At 38.0% G+C, this 15,489-nt stretch overlaps 1 protein-coding gene across 1 annotated transcript; it reads left to right on the top strand.

The window, feature by feature from the left end:
- The first annotated feature begins 2,277 nt into the window (after window positions 1-2,277).
- Window positions 2,278-14,722, top strand: gucy1a1 (guanylate cyclase 1 soluble subunit alpha 1). Its single transcript, XM_023280361.3, has 8 exons — window positions 2,278-2,755; window positions 3,022-3,089; window positions 3,769-3,857; window positions 3,959-4,674; window positions 7,264-7,749; window positions 10,017-10,160; window positions 12,431-12,585; window positions 12,855-14,722. Exons 1-8 carry the CDS (start codon window positions 2,516-2,518, stop codon window positions 12,991-12,993), a joined length of 2,037 nt encoding a protein of 678 aa, XP_023136129.1. The 5' UTR covers window positions 2,278-2,515; the 3' UTR covers window positions 12,994-14,722.
- Window positions 14,723-15,489: the final 767 nt, after the last annotated feature.

The raw sequence follows: 15,489 nt of genomic DNA, 5'->3' as shown, positions 1-15,489 counted from the left end.
AAGTAGTTTAAAGTTAGCCCTCTCAAAAGAGATAAATTAGCCAAAGATCTTAAAGTGATATCCTTACAGCCTCATAGCCGACACCTGCAGCATTTAACATAATGCACCATAAAAGTGACTCAGATAAAAGAACTTGCATATTTTACAGAGAAAACAGCAGTTTAATTGTGCTGTGCAAAAAGTGCTCTGACCGGTCGCGGCCACCGTGGAGCAAAATGAAAGGATTCCTCCTTTAATCTCCAAACTATAAACCCATTATTTTATGTGGTAACAATATCCTTGTAGTTAAAAGGCAGCCAGCGTATGAGTTACATAACCGAGTTACCCTGCAAGTAATGCAAAATCTCCCAAGTGACACTACTGTTCATTATTTAAACTCTGAAATTTATTATATTCAACTGAAAAATTGCTCTTTTAAGACCAAAGAAGGGAAACAAGCTGCACTGTAGCCTCATGGCCAATGAAAACTATCCACTCATTTTTATAAATGATCACTTAGCATACCTAATTATTACTGAACTATTCCCTGAACAGTCATAATTAAAAAACTAGATGTCATCACAGTCTTTTCTGTAAATGTGCCTGTGGTTATTAGCAGCTATTTGTCAACTGAAGTTTTTGGGAAACTATGGAAGTGACAGTTAATACAAACAGATAAAAAGTAAACATACATGGAGATGCCAAATGGACAACAACAAAAACAGCATTCCTGGGATAGTGCATTAGCAGAGCAGACAGTCAGTAAATGAAGCCATGAAACATCATGGAAACCAAAGTGAGAATTACAAAATACTGTTGAAAACGATATCTTCGGAAACACATATCCATGCAGGGCAGTCTGTTTTTTGTGCGATGTGCATCTTCTCCTCAACAGGCCACAGCAAAAAAACAGAGCACTGGCCACCACTGAATGGTGGACACTGCACAGCAGGAGTTGGCAGATGTTAAATGACCTTAGCCTCCTTAAGAAATAGAGTTGGATTTATCCCTTCCTGGACACCGCCTCCATATGACTCTTCCAGTCCAGTTCTTGGTTTTACAATAAAATTGGTTGGGTTTGAAAAAGCTCCTGGGTCAAAGCAAGGAACCTGAGCATCATCTGCATTTATTATGGACATTCTTCTTACAATTTCTGACATTTTAACTGAATCAACTCAATTGATACAACCTTACAAAAATATTATCAGTCTTTCTAATTGTATGAGCAGTCCTATCTTGTAAATTGAGATTTTCTAATATGTCAAAAGCCAGGCCCCAAGACTTAAGTTACACCTTGTTTGAGAAGCTCTAAGACAGGTATGTCAAACATATGGCCCTTGGGTCAAAAGCAGCCCGCCAGAGGGTCCAATCCGGCCCGTGGGATTAGTTTGTGACGTGGAAAAATCACAGAGAACACATTAACTGCAAATTTGTAAAATTGTAAATTTAAAATACTTTCTAGATCTAAAATATTGTTCAGTTCCAGATACCTGAGACTGAATGTTTTGTGTCTGGGTAGACAGAATGTGATGTTTAAATTGTAATCTGTAAATGTTAAACTGAGGCATAATACTGTTGAAACTGCACTTCTTTTACTTCAGAAATTTCAGGCTGTTCATAATATTTTTAAAAAAGATAGTTCATTTAATGTGAACATTTCAGAATTGTACTTTTTGCACTAAAACAAAGGGAAAAATTTGGAGTTGTCGTTATTTATAGATTATTATCCTGTGATTTTACTGGTCACTTGAGATCAAATTGTTCTGTATGTAGCCCTTGAACTACAATGAGTTTGACAGCCCTGCTCTAAGAAAAAAGCATGCTGACCTTAAGCAGCTGATCTTGCAGGAAACTATAGATAGTCTTTTGTTCAGGATTTTCTGACTGAAAAAAAAATGGCGAAGGAACCTTGACATTTATCAGTTTACAGGTATTTCTTAAGGGACATAGAGAAAGGATGTTGTTTTTGTGCAGATGTGTGTGTGCAGAAGAGAGAGAGAGAGACAGAAGTAGAGCTATTTGTAATATTCAAATTAAATGCAAAATAATTACAAACACCATTAAGAACCCCATGAGAACGTCTATAATAGAAATGTGATTATTTCTTAATAGGGTTACCAGTCTCATACCATACTACTCAGTCCCAACGTTGAGCTTAAAAAAAAAGAAAAAAAAAAGTGTATTTCATGCGAGGAGTCGCCTGGAAATAATTTCTCCTTGCTGATAGGTTGTTCGGCTACACCAGCCCCACTTGCACATGGATTGGCCAATTGCTCTTTTTTCCCCCCTACTTTCTCATTGGCTTTTGGCAGGGATAGTTCCCTGCCATCATTTGCCCATGCAGCTTTCAATGAATATTGTATGTGGTCTCTGGGTTTTGGTGCTGATCATTTGAATCGGCGGCTTGCAGAGCAGGACGCTTTTTTTGCTGGATGAGCGCACCAGATGATGGAATTTCTCCCAGAGTCCGCAGCCGCTCGACCCAAACTGTCTCCCCCCGAAATGAGGTAAGAGCTCGGAGAATCCAGCGAGGAAGATGTTCTGCGCCAAGCTGAAAGAGCTGAAGATCTCCGGAGAGTGTCCGTTCTCTGGCAGCGCCAAAAATAATGAGCTGGGAGACTTTGAGGAGCGCGCAACTGACGCCGCGGATTTATTGCCTATTTCTAAGGACGTGCATGGAAAAATAGGTGAGGATTTGCCTCGACAGAAGACGAGCAGAGCCAAAGTTAACCTGCATACACTTGGGGAGAGCATCCAAAAATTAGCATGTCCAGAGGTGAGTATAAATGCATTTATTATTATTCACCTCATGTGCTTCCTGCTGTATGTTCTACATTAAAAAAAAGCCCAAGCAAGCCAGTCGCTGCATCTTCAGCAGTTGGATTTTTCTGCTTTTACACATAGACACCGTGCGTGTTTATCCTCTTGAGATCATAACACTTGACTCCTGCTATCTTTAAATATTGGTGCCTGAGTAATTGTAGCTATTTTTAAGTCTTGCCAGACGATGACCTTTAACTTGCTGGACACTTTCTGATACAGTTTCAAAGGCTGCACACTGCCCTCCAACGAATGATGACACTATCAGATCACAGCAGGGACTCTGAAAGGTAACTACTGTTGTTTTTTTAATATATGTATATCTATACATGTAGCTGCCACAGTGACAACAATAAGAGCAACACCAACAGCTTCAATTACTACTCTTGTTATAAATTATATCCTGTCACTTCTACCACAGTGTGTGTTGTGAAAATGAGGCATACCTTACAAATTCCTGCTGCCGCCCTCAATACCAGGGTGATACTAATGATGATAACAAGAGTGAGGTGTGATACAGACTCAGGCTGCTATGGATACCTGGAGAAGAAAAGAGAAACCCCTTTACAAATCTGCTGGCAGACATGTTACTATGGAAGATGGCACACAGACAATGATGCCTTCTGATGTGGGGTTAAAATGATTAACCAAGTGCAATGTTTTGGTAATTTTTTATTAATTGTTAGATTGCTGTAGCTTTCAATGTTGCCTTTTTGCTTATATATAAACTAATATCTAAGAATATGGATGAGTATCTTTGTGTCTTGAGCTGTTGGTCCGACAAAGCAGGCCATAGGAGCAAGCATTTTTCATTTTTTATGAAGATATATGACGGATTAATCAATCGTGAATTTATGTTGTTGACAAGTTAAGCTCTAGTATGATGTATTTCTGTGACTGAACTAAAAAAACTATGGTCCACTGGTTACCAGTTTATATGTCTGATTTTGATATTTGTTGACTTTCCAGTCCAGTATTTTGCTGTCCACACTATGGGAGTTGCAGAGATGAACCAGAGCATTTACTGGAGATGATGAACATTTACTCAAGCAAAACAGGTAAACGGCAAATCTGAAAGTCACTGTGCAAAATATGTAACTGGCTTTTTAAAGGTTGTGCATCAAATCCTTTTTTTTTTTTTCTCGCATGCGTCCAACAGCAATCCCGATGGAAGCTTTGCAAGTGGCTCTTGGCGAGGAGCTCTTCAATATGTGTTATGAGGAGGACAGACACATTTTGAGGGTGGTGGGGGGAGCTCTCCACGACTTCCTCAACAGCTTCAACGTCTTGTTGAAACAGAGCAGCATGCAGCCCAACCCGGACAGAGGAGATTGTGTAAACGAACCTTCGGTGCTGTGCTTAGACAAGGATCCGGGTCTGCTTACTGTCTACTTCTTCAACCCCAGCCCGACCACTGAGCTCTTTTTCCCTGGAGTCATCAAAGCTGCTGCCCGTCTGCTCTATCACACCACTGTGGATGTGCTGAAGGACCCCCACACTGCTAAAGACAGCATCTTGCAGTCCAGCCCGCAGCCAAATCTTCTATACACAGTTGTAGTTAAGGATGCTAAAAATCTGAGCCCCAGTCCGCTGCGGGCGACCTCAGCTGGGACCCTTCCTACCTGTCTCTTCTCCACTGTCTTCCCTTTCCATCTGATCCTGGACCAGGACCTAGTTCTGGTACAAATCGGACACGGACTCAGAAAGAGACTGACCAGGAAGGACGGACTGAGACGGTCTGCTACGTTCCAGGAACACTTCTCCATCGTCTCCCCCCAGATCAAATGCACCTTTCAGGGTATTCTGACCATGCTAAATGCACAGTTTATCATTCGGATCAAACATGGAGTCTCCACCACAGATAATACAGGGAAGGTATGTCCACATGTCTGTGAGATAATTTGACGCGGCGCCAGTGACTAATGAAGTGTATAAAAGTTTTCCCATCATTATCTTGATATTAAATTAAGTGAGATAGAAGAAGGGGAAAAAAATGGACTGTTTAAAAGCAGTCAAGCTTATTAGCGGTTGACTTGGGCACACTTGGCCTGGGGTAAAGATCAGCGTAATACCCCAGCGGAGATCAGAAGCAAATGTCAAACCATTTCATCCATCAAAGGCACAGTCATGCTCGTGCTATTTCTGCAAGGGTGCACGGGAATTTGTTGACCTGGAAAAAAAAAAAAGCAGTATCAGTAAGTAAGCGTGACAGTCCTACAATGACTAATGACATTCAGTCGGAGATGATGCCACTTAACATACCACTTGTCTTTCCAGTGGTAGATTTATCATTAGAAAATGGATAGAGTCCAATTAAAACAGGTAGAAATCAGTGGGCGACCAAACGTCTCCTCCATGTGGGGATGATGTTGTGTTTCTGACAGTCTGCATTGTCAGTGGAAGTGACACATTTAACATTAATTATGTTACACTTTCAAAGTCCTCCTGTAGCTATATATAAGTCTAAGCATTCACTGTCACTTAAGTGGGTCTGTGAGGCCTTTAATAAGAAACCAAAGTGTTAGACAAAAATATGTTGTTTTTTTTTATCTATCCAGACACGATGAAGCGAATGCAAGAACTGGTGAGAGGATGGTGTCAGCCGTACACAAATCATTTCGAAATAATGACAAAGTCTGGTTTAATAGGGCAAGTTGTTTAGGCCATTTTTTTGGTATTAACAGTGAATCTTTACATACATAAACCCTATAGAGCCCAGCATAGCGTGGGTGCTACAATTGCATATTCATTTTTGATTGGCAGTAGATTTGAAACCACGTAAGACAGATCAATCAATCTTTTTGCATATAAAATCTCGGAAGTTAGACTAACATTTCACATATTCACCAGGTCTCAGAGCGCTTTTTCATTGCAGTGATGGGTTTGTAAAAATACCCAATAAAGTGCACATAACAAAAATCTTTCTAAACGAGACCACAGGATATTGTGCAACTTTTTTACAAATTTGAGGGATACAGCTGTGCTATTTCTCTATTTTGAAATGTATGTTAAAAAAACAAAAACAATTACATTTTTTTTTTTACACTTTTAAACAATTTATTGTAATAGTTAAGACATAAGTTGATACATATTATTAAAACTTAGGATAGAAATGTTACATTGATGCAAAGCAGATAAAAATACTCCAAAAAAATTGCACTACAGTATGTAAAAATGTAAGAACATGTCCTGGCGGATTTGCACAATGGTAGATCTACAAGGGTTTATGTGAGATGACAAAAGATTTTTTATTTTTTGTTGTTCACATGCTATTCGTCATTAAAATCAGTATTTTAAATTAGCATGTTTGCATTTTCTAAGACGCTAAATCAAATACTGATTGTGATGTGAAGCAGGTATAATGTCTCATGTCCGTTTATGGTATTAGCTTCCTGACATTTCCAAATTAGCCATACACTCATGAACAGCTGAGTGTGATGGGAATGTTGCTAGTTTTAAAGGCATTTGGTCAAAAACCGAAGCACTAGACAAATGACAAAACTAAGGCAAAGTATTACAAAGACATGTTTTCACTGGATTTAAAGGAAAATCATTCATTATTTGCAGTGACATTTAGCTGTGAAATCCAAAACAATCCATCCAGTACTTATTGAGGTACACTACCGTTCAAAGTTTGGGGTCACCCAGACAATGTCATGTTTTCCATGAAAAGTCACACTTTTATTCATGTGCTAACGTAATTGCACAAGAGTTTTCTAATCATCAATTAGCCTTTCAACACCATTAGCTAACACAATGCAGCATTAGAACACAGGAGTGATGGTTGCTGGAAATGTTCCTCTGTACCCCTAAGGAGATATTCCATTAAGAATCATCCGTTTCCAGCTAGAACAGTCATTTACCACATTAGCAATGTCTAGACTGTATTTATGATTAATTTAATGTTGTCTTTGTTGAAAAAAAAAAAACAGATTTTCTTTCAAAAATAAGGACATTTCTAAGTGACCCCAAACTTTTGAACAGTAGTGTACTTCAGTCTGACACTCCCTAGAGCCACACTGCTAACATCATTAATAATGATATCCTTAAGTTAGACAAGACTTTCCCTTTTTTAAAAAAAATTTCTGTTTGTCTGAAACATAAATAAACTGTTGGATTTGTTTACTGATGTAGTGGACAGAAATCTGCACATAGCTTTCATTTTGTAAATACCAAATTTGACAAGCTTGTTTTGTTTTTTCTCTAATGTTTACATCTCTGCATATGTCTTGAGGGGAACTATGTGTGTATACATTCTATGTTTGGTCACTGATAGAAAACTATTTCCTAGTTTGGCTGTGGGAGAGATGTACTTAAGAAAAATATGCCGTCGCTACATCCAGCAGCAGAATGTGGCCTACACAATAATCCAAAATGCTTGCGTTCAATAAGGCTCTGATACAAACGAACTTTACAAATTTCCACTCAAATGAACTTTTCTCATCTTGTGATTTTTCCTTTCAGCTCATGGACCTTAAGGGTCAGATGATTTACGTTTCAGAGTCAAACGCCATCTTGTTCTTGGGCTCTCCATGTGTGGACAAGCTGGAGGAGCTAACGGGCCGTGGCCTCTACCTGTCAGACATCCCCATTCATAACGCACTGCGTGACGTTGTCCTGGTGGGCGAACAGGCCAAAGCCCAGGACGGTTTGAAGAAGCGGCTGGGGAAGGCCAAGGCAGCCTTGGAACATGCTCACCAAGCCCTGGAGGAGGAGAAGAAGAAGACAGTGGACCTTCTCTTCTCCATCTTCCCGGGCACCGTGGCCCAGCAGCTGTGGCAGGGAGAGACGGTCCAAGCAAAGAAGTTTGACCGAGTCACAATGCTCTTCTCCGACATCGTGGGCTTCACGGCTGTTTGTTCGATCTGTACGCCAATGCAAGTGATCACGATGCTCAATGAGCTGTACACCAGGTTTGACCACCACTGTGGAGAGCTTGATGTTTATAAGGTAGGTTCATGTCACTGCACACTGCTGAGCCCAGCTTTTGCTTTTATTTGTCACTGTGGGGGTCAGAATTTACCTCTTCAACGTCCGTTCATGATTTTACCTGGAGAAACTGCTGTGTTGACAATTCATGAGAACTCCTTGAATGGATAGCTGACAGTAGCTCGTTGTCATGTCAGTTTTAAATGCTCTCATATCAGGCAAACAGCCTTGGTACCATGTCAAACTGTTATACTTATGGCAAAGTGACATAGTAAGATAGTAGGTCATAGTCAACATCCTGGTTCTTTTTTTAAAAAATTACTATTTATACGTAGATATTTTGCGGCCTTTAATTAGAATTTTTTGTAGCTAGTAACTTCTTTTTAATAAGTTTTCTTTAATAACCTTGTAGTCAGCATATATAAGCATTTTATTTGCTAGATGAAATATATTTTATATAAATTTACTCTCTCAAAATGAAGTTTTCAGAGTCATCTTGTGACTGCTAAGTACAGTGGTGGAACATACATTTGCATGTATATTGCATTAAGAAACAGTCTTAGGTGCACACTTCAAGTGCAATTTCTTTCAGTAAAATCACAGCCATAATACTAAATAAATCCTAAAAAAAAAGCCATTAAAAACTTTAAATTGATTGGTCCCATGAAAATAAGAAATTTTGAGTATTGGGTCATTTTGACAGAATTTAGTTTTTCTTGTAAACAATAAACAAAAAAATATATAATTAATATTTGTTTGTGTCTGTCTACTGCATCCACACCTTCTGAAACACAAAAAAGATTTTTCCACATTATATTTGAGATTGCGTAAAATTTTATTGGTGCCCGAAAACTTTTTTCCACCACTGTATGTCCTGTTTATAATACTAAACCTGTTCATTATAACCTACACTACTGTTCAAAAGTTTGGGGTCACCCAGACAATTTCATGTTTTCCATAAAAACTCACACTTTTATTCATTTGCTAACATAATTGCACAAAGGTTTTCTAATCATCAGTCAGTCTTTCAGCACCATTAGCTAACACAATGTAGCATTAGAACACAGGAGTGATGGTTGCTGGAAATGTTCCTCTGTACCTCTATGGAGATATTCCATTAAAAATCAGCCGTTTCCAACTAGAATAGTCATTTACCACATTAACAATGTCTAGACTATTTCTGATTCATTTAATGTTATCTTAATTGAAAAAACTGCTTTTCTTTCAAAAATAAAAGCATTTCTAAGTGACCCCAAACTCTTGAATGGTAGTGTACATACATTTTTTTTGCTAGTCCAATTTTAAGTTTTTTAACCTAAAATATATATCTGAAATAGCATGCGTAAACTCCTCTTAATGCCTTTAAACACATTAAAATTGAAGAGATATTACCATAGAGTTTGCTCAGTGGTAGCTATGACCCAGCTTTCGCAAAACCACCTAAATCCCAAAGCCTTTGATTAATCAGTTTCCTCCAGCAACAGCAGGTGCATACAACACTGAAGAAATATATCAAAACAATTCATTTCATTTAGCAGTAAAAGAATAATGTGATCAATCTAGCAAATAACATAGCAGCATAGGAGGCGTATGAGGTCCAAAGCGGTATGAAATGCCATCATAGATTTACCATTTGTATCAAAGTAAAAGCATTTTGCAATCAAAAGGCAGAATGTGATAGTAACTCAGCCAACTACCCAAGTGTCTGCCAAAGGCTGCTAATCTGCAGGGAGGCTGGGTAATGTAATCAAAGTGTCATGGAAGCATAACAGAGAGAGAAGCGTGTTTGACAAATATCTCGTAAAACGCTAGGAAGTCGGGTTCCTTAAGGACCCTGTTTCCACTCCACATGTCTAAGCCTAAAAATAGTTTCACTTTGTCTCGGCCACGTAGCTGTTGAGTGCTCTGCAGTCCAGATTTACCCAAACAAAAAAGAAGGGAAAAAAAAAGCACTGAACTTTATAATAAAACTGAGGATCAAGGTTTAAGTTTTATTACTCCACGTTTTTGACTTTTTGTCTTCTCCAGCAAGATGAAGAAAGAGATTTTGATGAATATCCACTTCACATTTATCATTTTGTTTAAGGTTCTTTGTCTTCATGTCACATTGTTTTTGTAAAAGCTAATTTAATAGTTTCAGGTTCAAAAAAGGAGACCGTAATATGTGACTTTATATGCAGTAAGGAAGCCATTTGATGTTGGGTGGGAGAAGACACAAAGAGCTTCTGAAAACCTGTATTATGTCTTATTTGCCGGAGCAGAAATGATGATCTTCCGCTGTTATTTAGGTGGAGACCATCGGTGATGCGTATTGTGTAGCTGGTGGCTTACACAAGGAGAGCGATACTCACGCTGTCCAAATTGCACTCATGGCTTTAAAGATGATGGAGCTTTCAGACGAAGTTATGACACCGACAGGAGACCCAATACAGGTGAGGGTCAAGCACTAATTACTGTAATGCCCCCTGTTCAGTCTGATTACATAACTTCCAACAATGTGAGCTTTATTTGAAGAGCTTTGAGCAAAAATTGGCTCTGATTTAAAACCCAATAATTCCTACTCTGTTGGTTGTTCACAGAAATAAAACTGATTACAAGACAAGACCTGACAAAACTTTTGCATTTAAAGCAGCTAGCTTTTGACTGACAGCATCATTTCCAAATTTTAATTGATGATTTAATGATTTAAAGCACTTGAGCTAAATTTTATACTGGTCATTTTCCAAATCTTGTCTTGTCTCTGAATCAAGGACTGTTAATTCCACTATTGTACAGAATTGCATGACAGCAGGAGCTGCATACATACCATTTATTCAGAAATGATTAGGGCAAATACAAAATAAATTGCACATTATAGTGAGATTTTCATAAAATTTTGCAGTGAGAACCATAACTAACAAGTATTATGTTTTAGGTTTAGACATCTGACATTAATCACAATGTGTAAAAATGCAGCTATTTCTTCTAAACGGTCACATTTTAAGATATTTTGTTAAAAGAACGCAACTTGTCATGTGGCATAATCACTAGCATCCCAAATCAGTACCAGTCAGACAGTGTTTTAGAAATGGCCAGGCTAAGACAATTACTCACACCGGTAACTCGTAATTCTTTTAATTCTGTGTGTAAACCCCCTGCAGGCAATTAAATACTCAGTTGTTTTGGTCACTTGCATTTATCAGTCACTTTTGCAGACAAGAATGCATGCAGAGGTACACCGTGAGGACTCCTCTACATAATTTTTTTTTTTTTCCCCAGCTATGTTTGTAATTATTGATGTTACAATTTAAACAAAAGCACTCAGAGAACACAGTACCCTGCCAAGGCTGCTCAGTCGTTTTATCGTACATAACGTACACATGCATAACACGTGCCTGTGCTCAGCGCAAGGTCATCTTATTTGTAAGTATATATATTAAATGGCCACATTCTATAGTGCTGTGATTTCTGCCACGAATTTTTTCAAGATTTCAACCGTTGGGAACGGATACCGGATCATGTGACCTATATATGTGGCAGGCGGTGGGAATTGATGGGACTCAGAAACAGCCCCACAATTTAATTAATTGTTCCTTGTATCATTTCCAGCGGATAAGTCCCAGTAAGTCCACAGTGGTCGATTTGTAGTAGGATAGTAATCGTGATTGTCAGCAGGCAGCTGACGTAGTGTTCACTTGTTGTCATAGTTACAGTGACGCTGTGCTGCTATCTCACAATGATACAGAAATCTTTAACAAATCTCTGGATCCAAACTATAAGCCGCATCACTGGCAAAATCTAATCACTTGGTCCTTGGGTCATTTCTGACCTTCCCTGAAAATTTCATCCAAATTCGTTCGTCCGTTTTTGAGTAACGTTGCTAACAGACAGACAAACAGAAAAACGTATGCTGATCGTCATATAACTGCCGTTCCTTGGAGGAGTCATTACAGTAGAGTGAGGACAGAAATCCAGTTTTATGAGTATCAGCCCAACCCTCTGATGGGCTGTACCACTGGTTGTGTGGAGTGGCCAGATTTAAGTCTGAGATGGCCCCCTTAGTTTCATCTTTTGGCTCCACCCCTGCTCCAAACCCCCAGAAATATAATCAAGAACATCTCATCAATGCTTGTTAAAGCCCTGCCTCAGCCTCACTGAAATCTTCTGTATTCTGTGGTAACACTGAAAGCAGTAAACATGTAGCACTGTTGAAAGGTTCTAGAGACTTTTGCTGCCTATATTCTTATCTGTCGGATCCCATATTCAGTCTGTGGCATATCCGTAACCCTAAGCACACAGCCAGAGTGTTGAGTCTTGCCAGCCTCAGAGCCCTGACCTCAGCATCACCGTCTGATACATGGTGGCCACAGCTGATAGATTCAGAAAGTTATTTTCATTCAGTGTTACTCTCTAAAATCCACTGTGTATCCTCGAGATCTAACAAATGCCAAAAGTGCATTTCTCCCCACATAAAATATTTACAAAGCTGCTTTTTTCAAACTATTTTAAATCAAATGTTTTGTGCATTCATGTTTACTTCCTAGTAATCTTCCCTGCTGCCTTTCTTGGTGCATTTGTATGTTTGTTTAGATTTCACTTCCAACAACTACTGATGATGATAACAGCACTAAAACAAAATCAGGAATGTGTATTGAGCTGCGTAAAAGCTCGTTCACATTCATATATGTACAAACCAAGTAAAACTCTGCATTTCGCCCCCCAGATGCGTATCGGCCTTCACAGTGGATCAGTGCTGGCTGGTGTAGTTGGGGTGAGGATGCCACGCTACTGCCTTTTCGGGAACAATGTGACATTGGCTAACAAGTTTGAATCATGCAGCCAACCTGGAAAAATCAACATCAGCCCGACAACCCACAGGTGAAAGAACACTGTCATCTTTGTCGCAGTGAGAATTTTACCCCACAGAAACTCTTCACTACTCACTCAGGAGATAATATCTGACTGGAAAGACAAAATATATCAGCACACAGAAGGTCTGGATGGTATCACTTGTTTCCACAAGTGGTTGTTGCAAGAAAAAAAAAACATGAAGTGTCTTAGACAGGAAAATAAGAGCACTGCGTTTCCTCTTGTGTCAAATAATTCTTTTTTAGATTCATGTTTTATTTGTGTGTTCTTTGTTCCAGATTGCTGAAGGGTCGCCCAGAGTTTGTCTTTGTTCCCAGGAGCAGGCAGGAGCTTCCGGCCAACTTCCCAGAAGATATCCCTGGTGTTTGTTACTTTTTGGAAGCGTCTTACAAAACTTCAAGACTGACTATTAAATGAAGTTCGACTGACGCAGAACCCTCCAAGAAAACAACAAACCAAAAAAAAACGTTAGCTATGAAGAGATGTAAATGTGTCTAGTGAATATAGTGCAACTACCTTGTATATTTTGATTTGGGTTGTTTTGATTTTGATGATATTGTCCGCCAGTCAAGCTCTTGCAGCTGCTTAATTACAGAGATGTCAGCTTGCTGTCAAACACGAGTGTTGTCTCCGTGCAATTATCCATTGTATGGTTGCAGTAGAGAGGAACTCATTTCATCTTTCTCCCAGAATAAGTCATCTCTGCACACTGAGCAGCTTTCATTCGGAGCTCCCACCAGAGACATAGATGTACTGTCAGTAAAAGACTTTTGGACTGTTTTGTTCTTTTTGACATTTAAGAGGTGCAAAGTATTAATAAAACATGTGGTAAATGTGGCTAAAAAGCAAACAAAACAAGCGAATATATACATTGAGGTTCCAAAGTTTAGGATCACTTAGAAATGTCCTTATTTTTGAAAGAAAAGCAGTTTTTTCAATTAAAGTAACATTAAATTCATCAAAAATACAGGACAGATAGATAGATAGATAGATAGATAGATAGATAGATAGATAGATAGATAGATAGATAGATAGATAGATAGATAGATAGATAGATAGATAGATAGATAGATAGATAGATAGATAGATAGATAGATAGATAGATAGATAGATAGATAGATAGATAGATAGATACTGTATTAATCCCGAGGGAAATTCAAAGACAATCTAGACATTGTCAATGTGGTAAATGACTTTTCTAGCTTGAAACAGCTGAGTTTTAGTGGAATACCTACATAGGGATACAGAGGAACATTTCCAGCAGCCATCACTCCTGTGTTCTAATGCTACATTGTGTTAGCTAATTGTGTTGAAAGGCTAATTGATGATTAGAAATCCCTTGTGCAATTATGTTAGCACACGAATAAAAGAGTGAGTTTTCATGGAAAACATGAAATTGTCTGGGTGACCCCAAACTTTTGAACCGTAGCGTTATCTTGCAAAGTGTAGATACTGTATGTTACAGAAATATATTTTGGATGTGAAGTTGCTAAACGTATTTATGGCCCGTAAATATCTGATTTGTCCATTCATAACTTGCCAGACTATGTACCTGATAAGCACTGATGGTACGTCAGTTGAAATGGAATTGGCTTTTTGTATTTTAGGGAAGAATTTCATGACAAATGATGACATCAAAATTTATTTTAACATTTAGGATTCAACCTCTAATCAAATGAAGCAATGCGGAGCAGATTCAGGTGCCTTATGGGAACTATACGGACAGGGTCACAGATGTAAGCTTTAAAGCAAAATTGAAATATTTCTCGTTATTTTTTATCAGTTTTATTCATTTTCTTTTTCATTGAATATAGCCAATATGACAACACGTGTCAACACTTTGTCCCACAGGCAGACAGACAACCAGAAGCATTGTTGTTGAAGTGTGTGGTGTGTTGACATAAAGCATTCCTAGATCCCACTTTCCTACTGTATATGAAAAAGACCAATGTACGCATATTTTTACTTTTTTCACTGTACACACTGACACTATATTTATTACATGAACTTTGTAGCACTCTTTTCCTGCACAAAGGGAATATGACACAGCAAGAACACCATGAATGTTTTGCTATCACTCATAATGATGTGCTTTAATCGTTATTGTAATGTAATCAAAGTGCAATAAATATTGGCATTAACAGACTTAAGTGACTGACTCTATAGCGTATCAACATGCAAATATTTATACAATATTTTCAGGCCATTGACACAAAATTATGAAATGATACAGAATACACACAGTTAACTGTATGCTACTTCATACTAACATCCCACTACATTTCAGAGGAAAATATGTACGTTTTAGTCAAGTGCAGTTATCTGACAATTATTTATGCTGGTTACTATGGAGATTTCTTGAAAAAAACACATGATCAGTTATTTAATTGGAATGCATTGCGCCATGAACAGAACAATGTAATATATATATATATATATATATATATATATATATATATATATATGTATATAAATGTAATATATATATATATATATATATATATATATATATATTACAGTGTGAAAACTGGCTCACTTGAGCTTTAGAGTCAGTGTTAAAATGCTGCTTTAGAAACTAATACATCAGTAGTAATAACCCAGTGCTGAAATACAGACAGTACTGTGCACAAGTGAAATAATATTTTTTTAAAAATGTGGATTTGTTGTCATTAAGCATGATTATTTATCACTCTGGTTACATTTCTAAGTCCTTGTCATGCTGAAAATGAAACCAGGACTAGTCTTACACCTGATATATTTGTTAATAATCTAAACATCTAATTAAATGCTAAAACTTTTTCAAGTACTCTACACATGTAGCTATAAGGAGTACTTTCGATGCTGTAACGATAAATTTATTGTGTTCTTTGCTTTATTTAGGTAAAGAATGTGAGATAGATAGATAGATAGATA

This window comes from Amphiprion ocellaris, chromosome 4 (genome assembly GCF_022539595.1).
Source record: "Amphiprion ocellaris isolate individual 3 ecotype Okinawa chromosome 4, ASM2253959v1, whole genome shotgun sequence".
Taxonomy (NCBI): Eukaryota; Metazoa; Chordata; class Actinopteri; family Pomacentridae; genus Amphiprion; species Amphiprion ocellaris.
The sequence above is the reverse complement of the archived record's forward strand: the minus strand, read 5'-3'. Positions and strand labels throughout refer to the sequence as shown.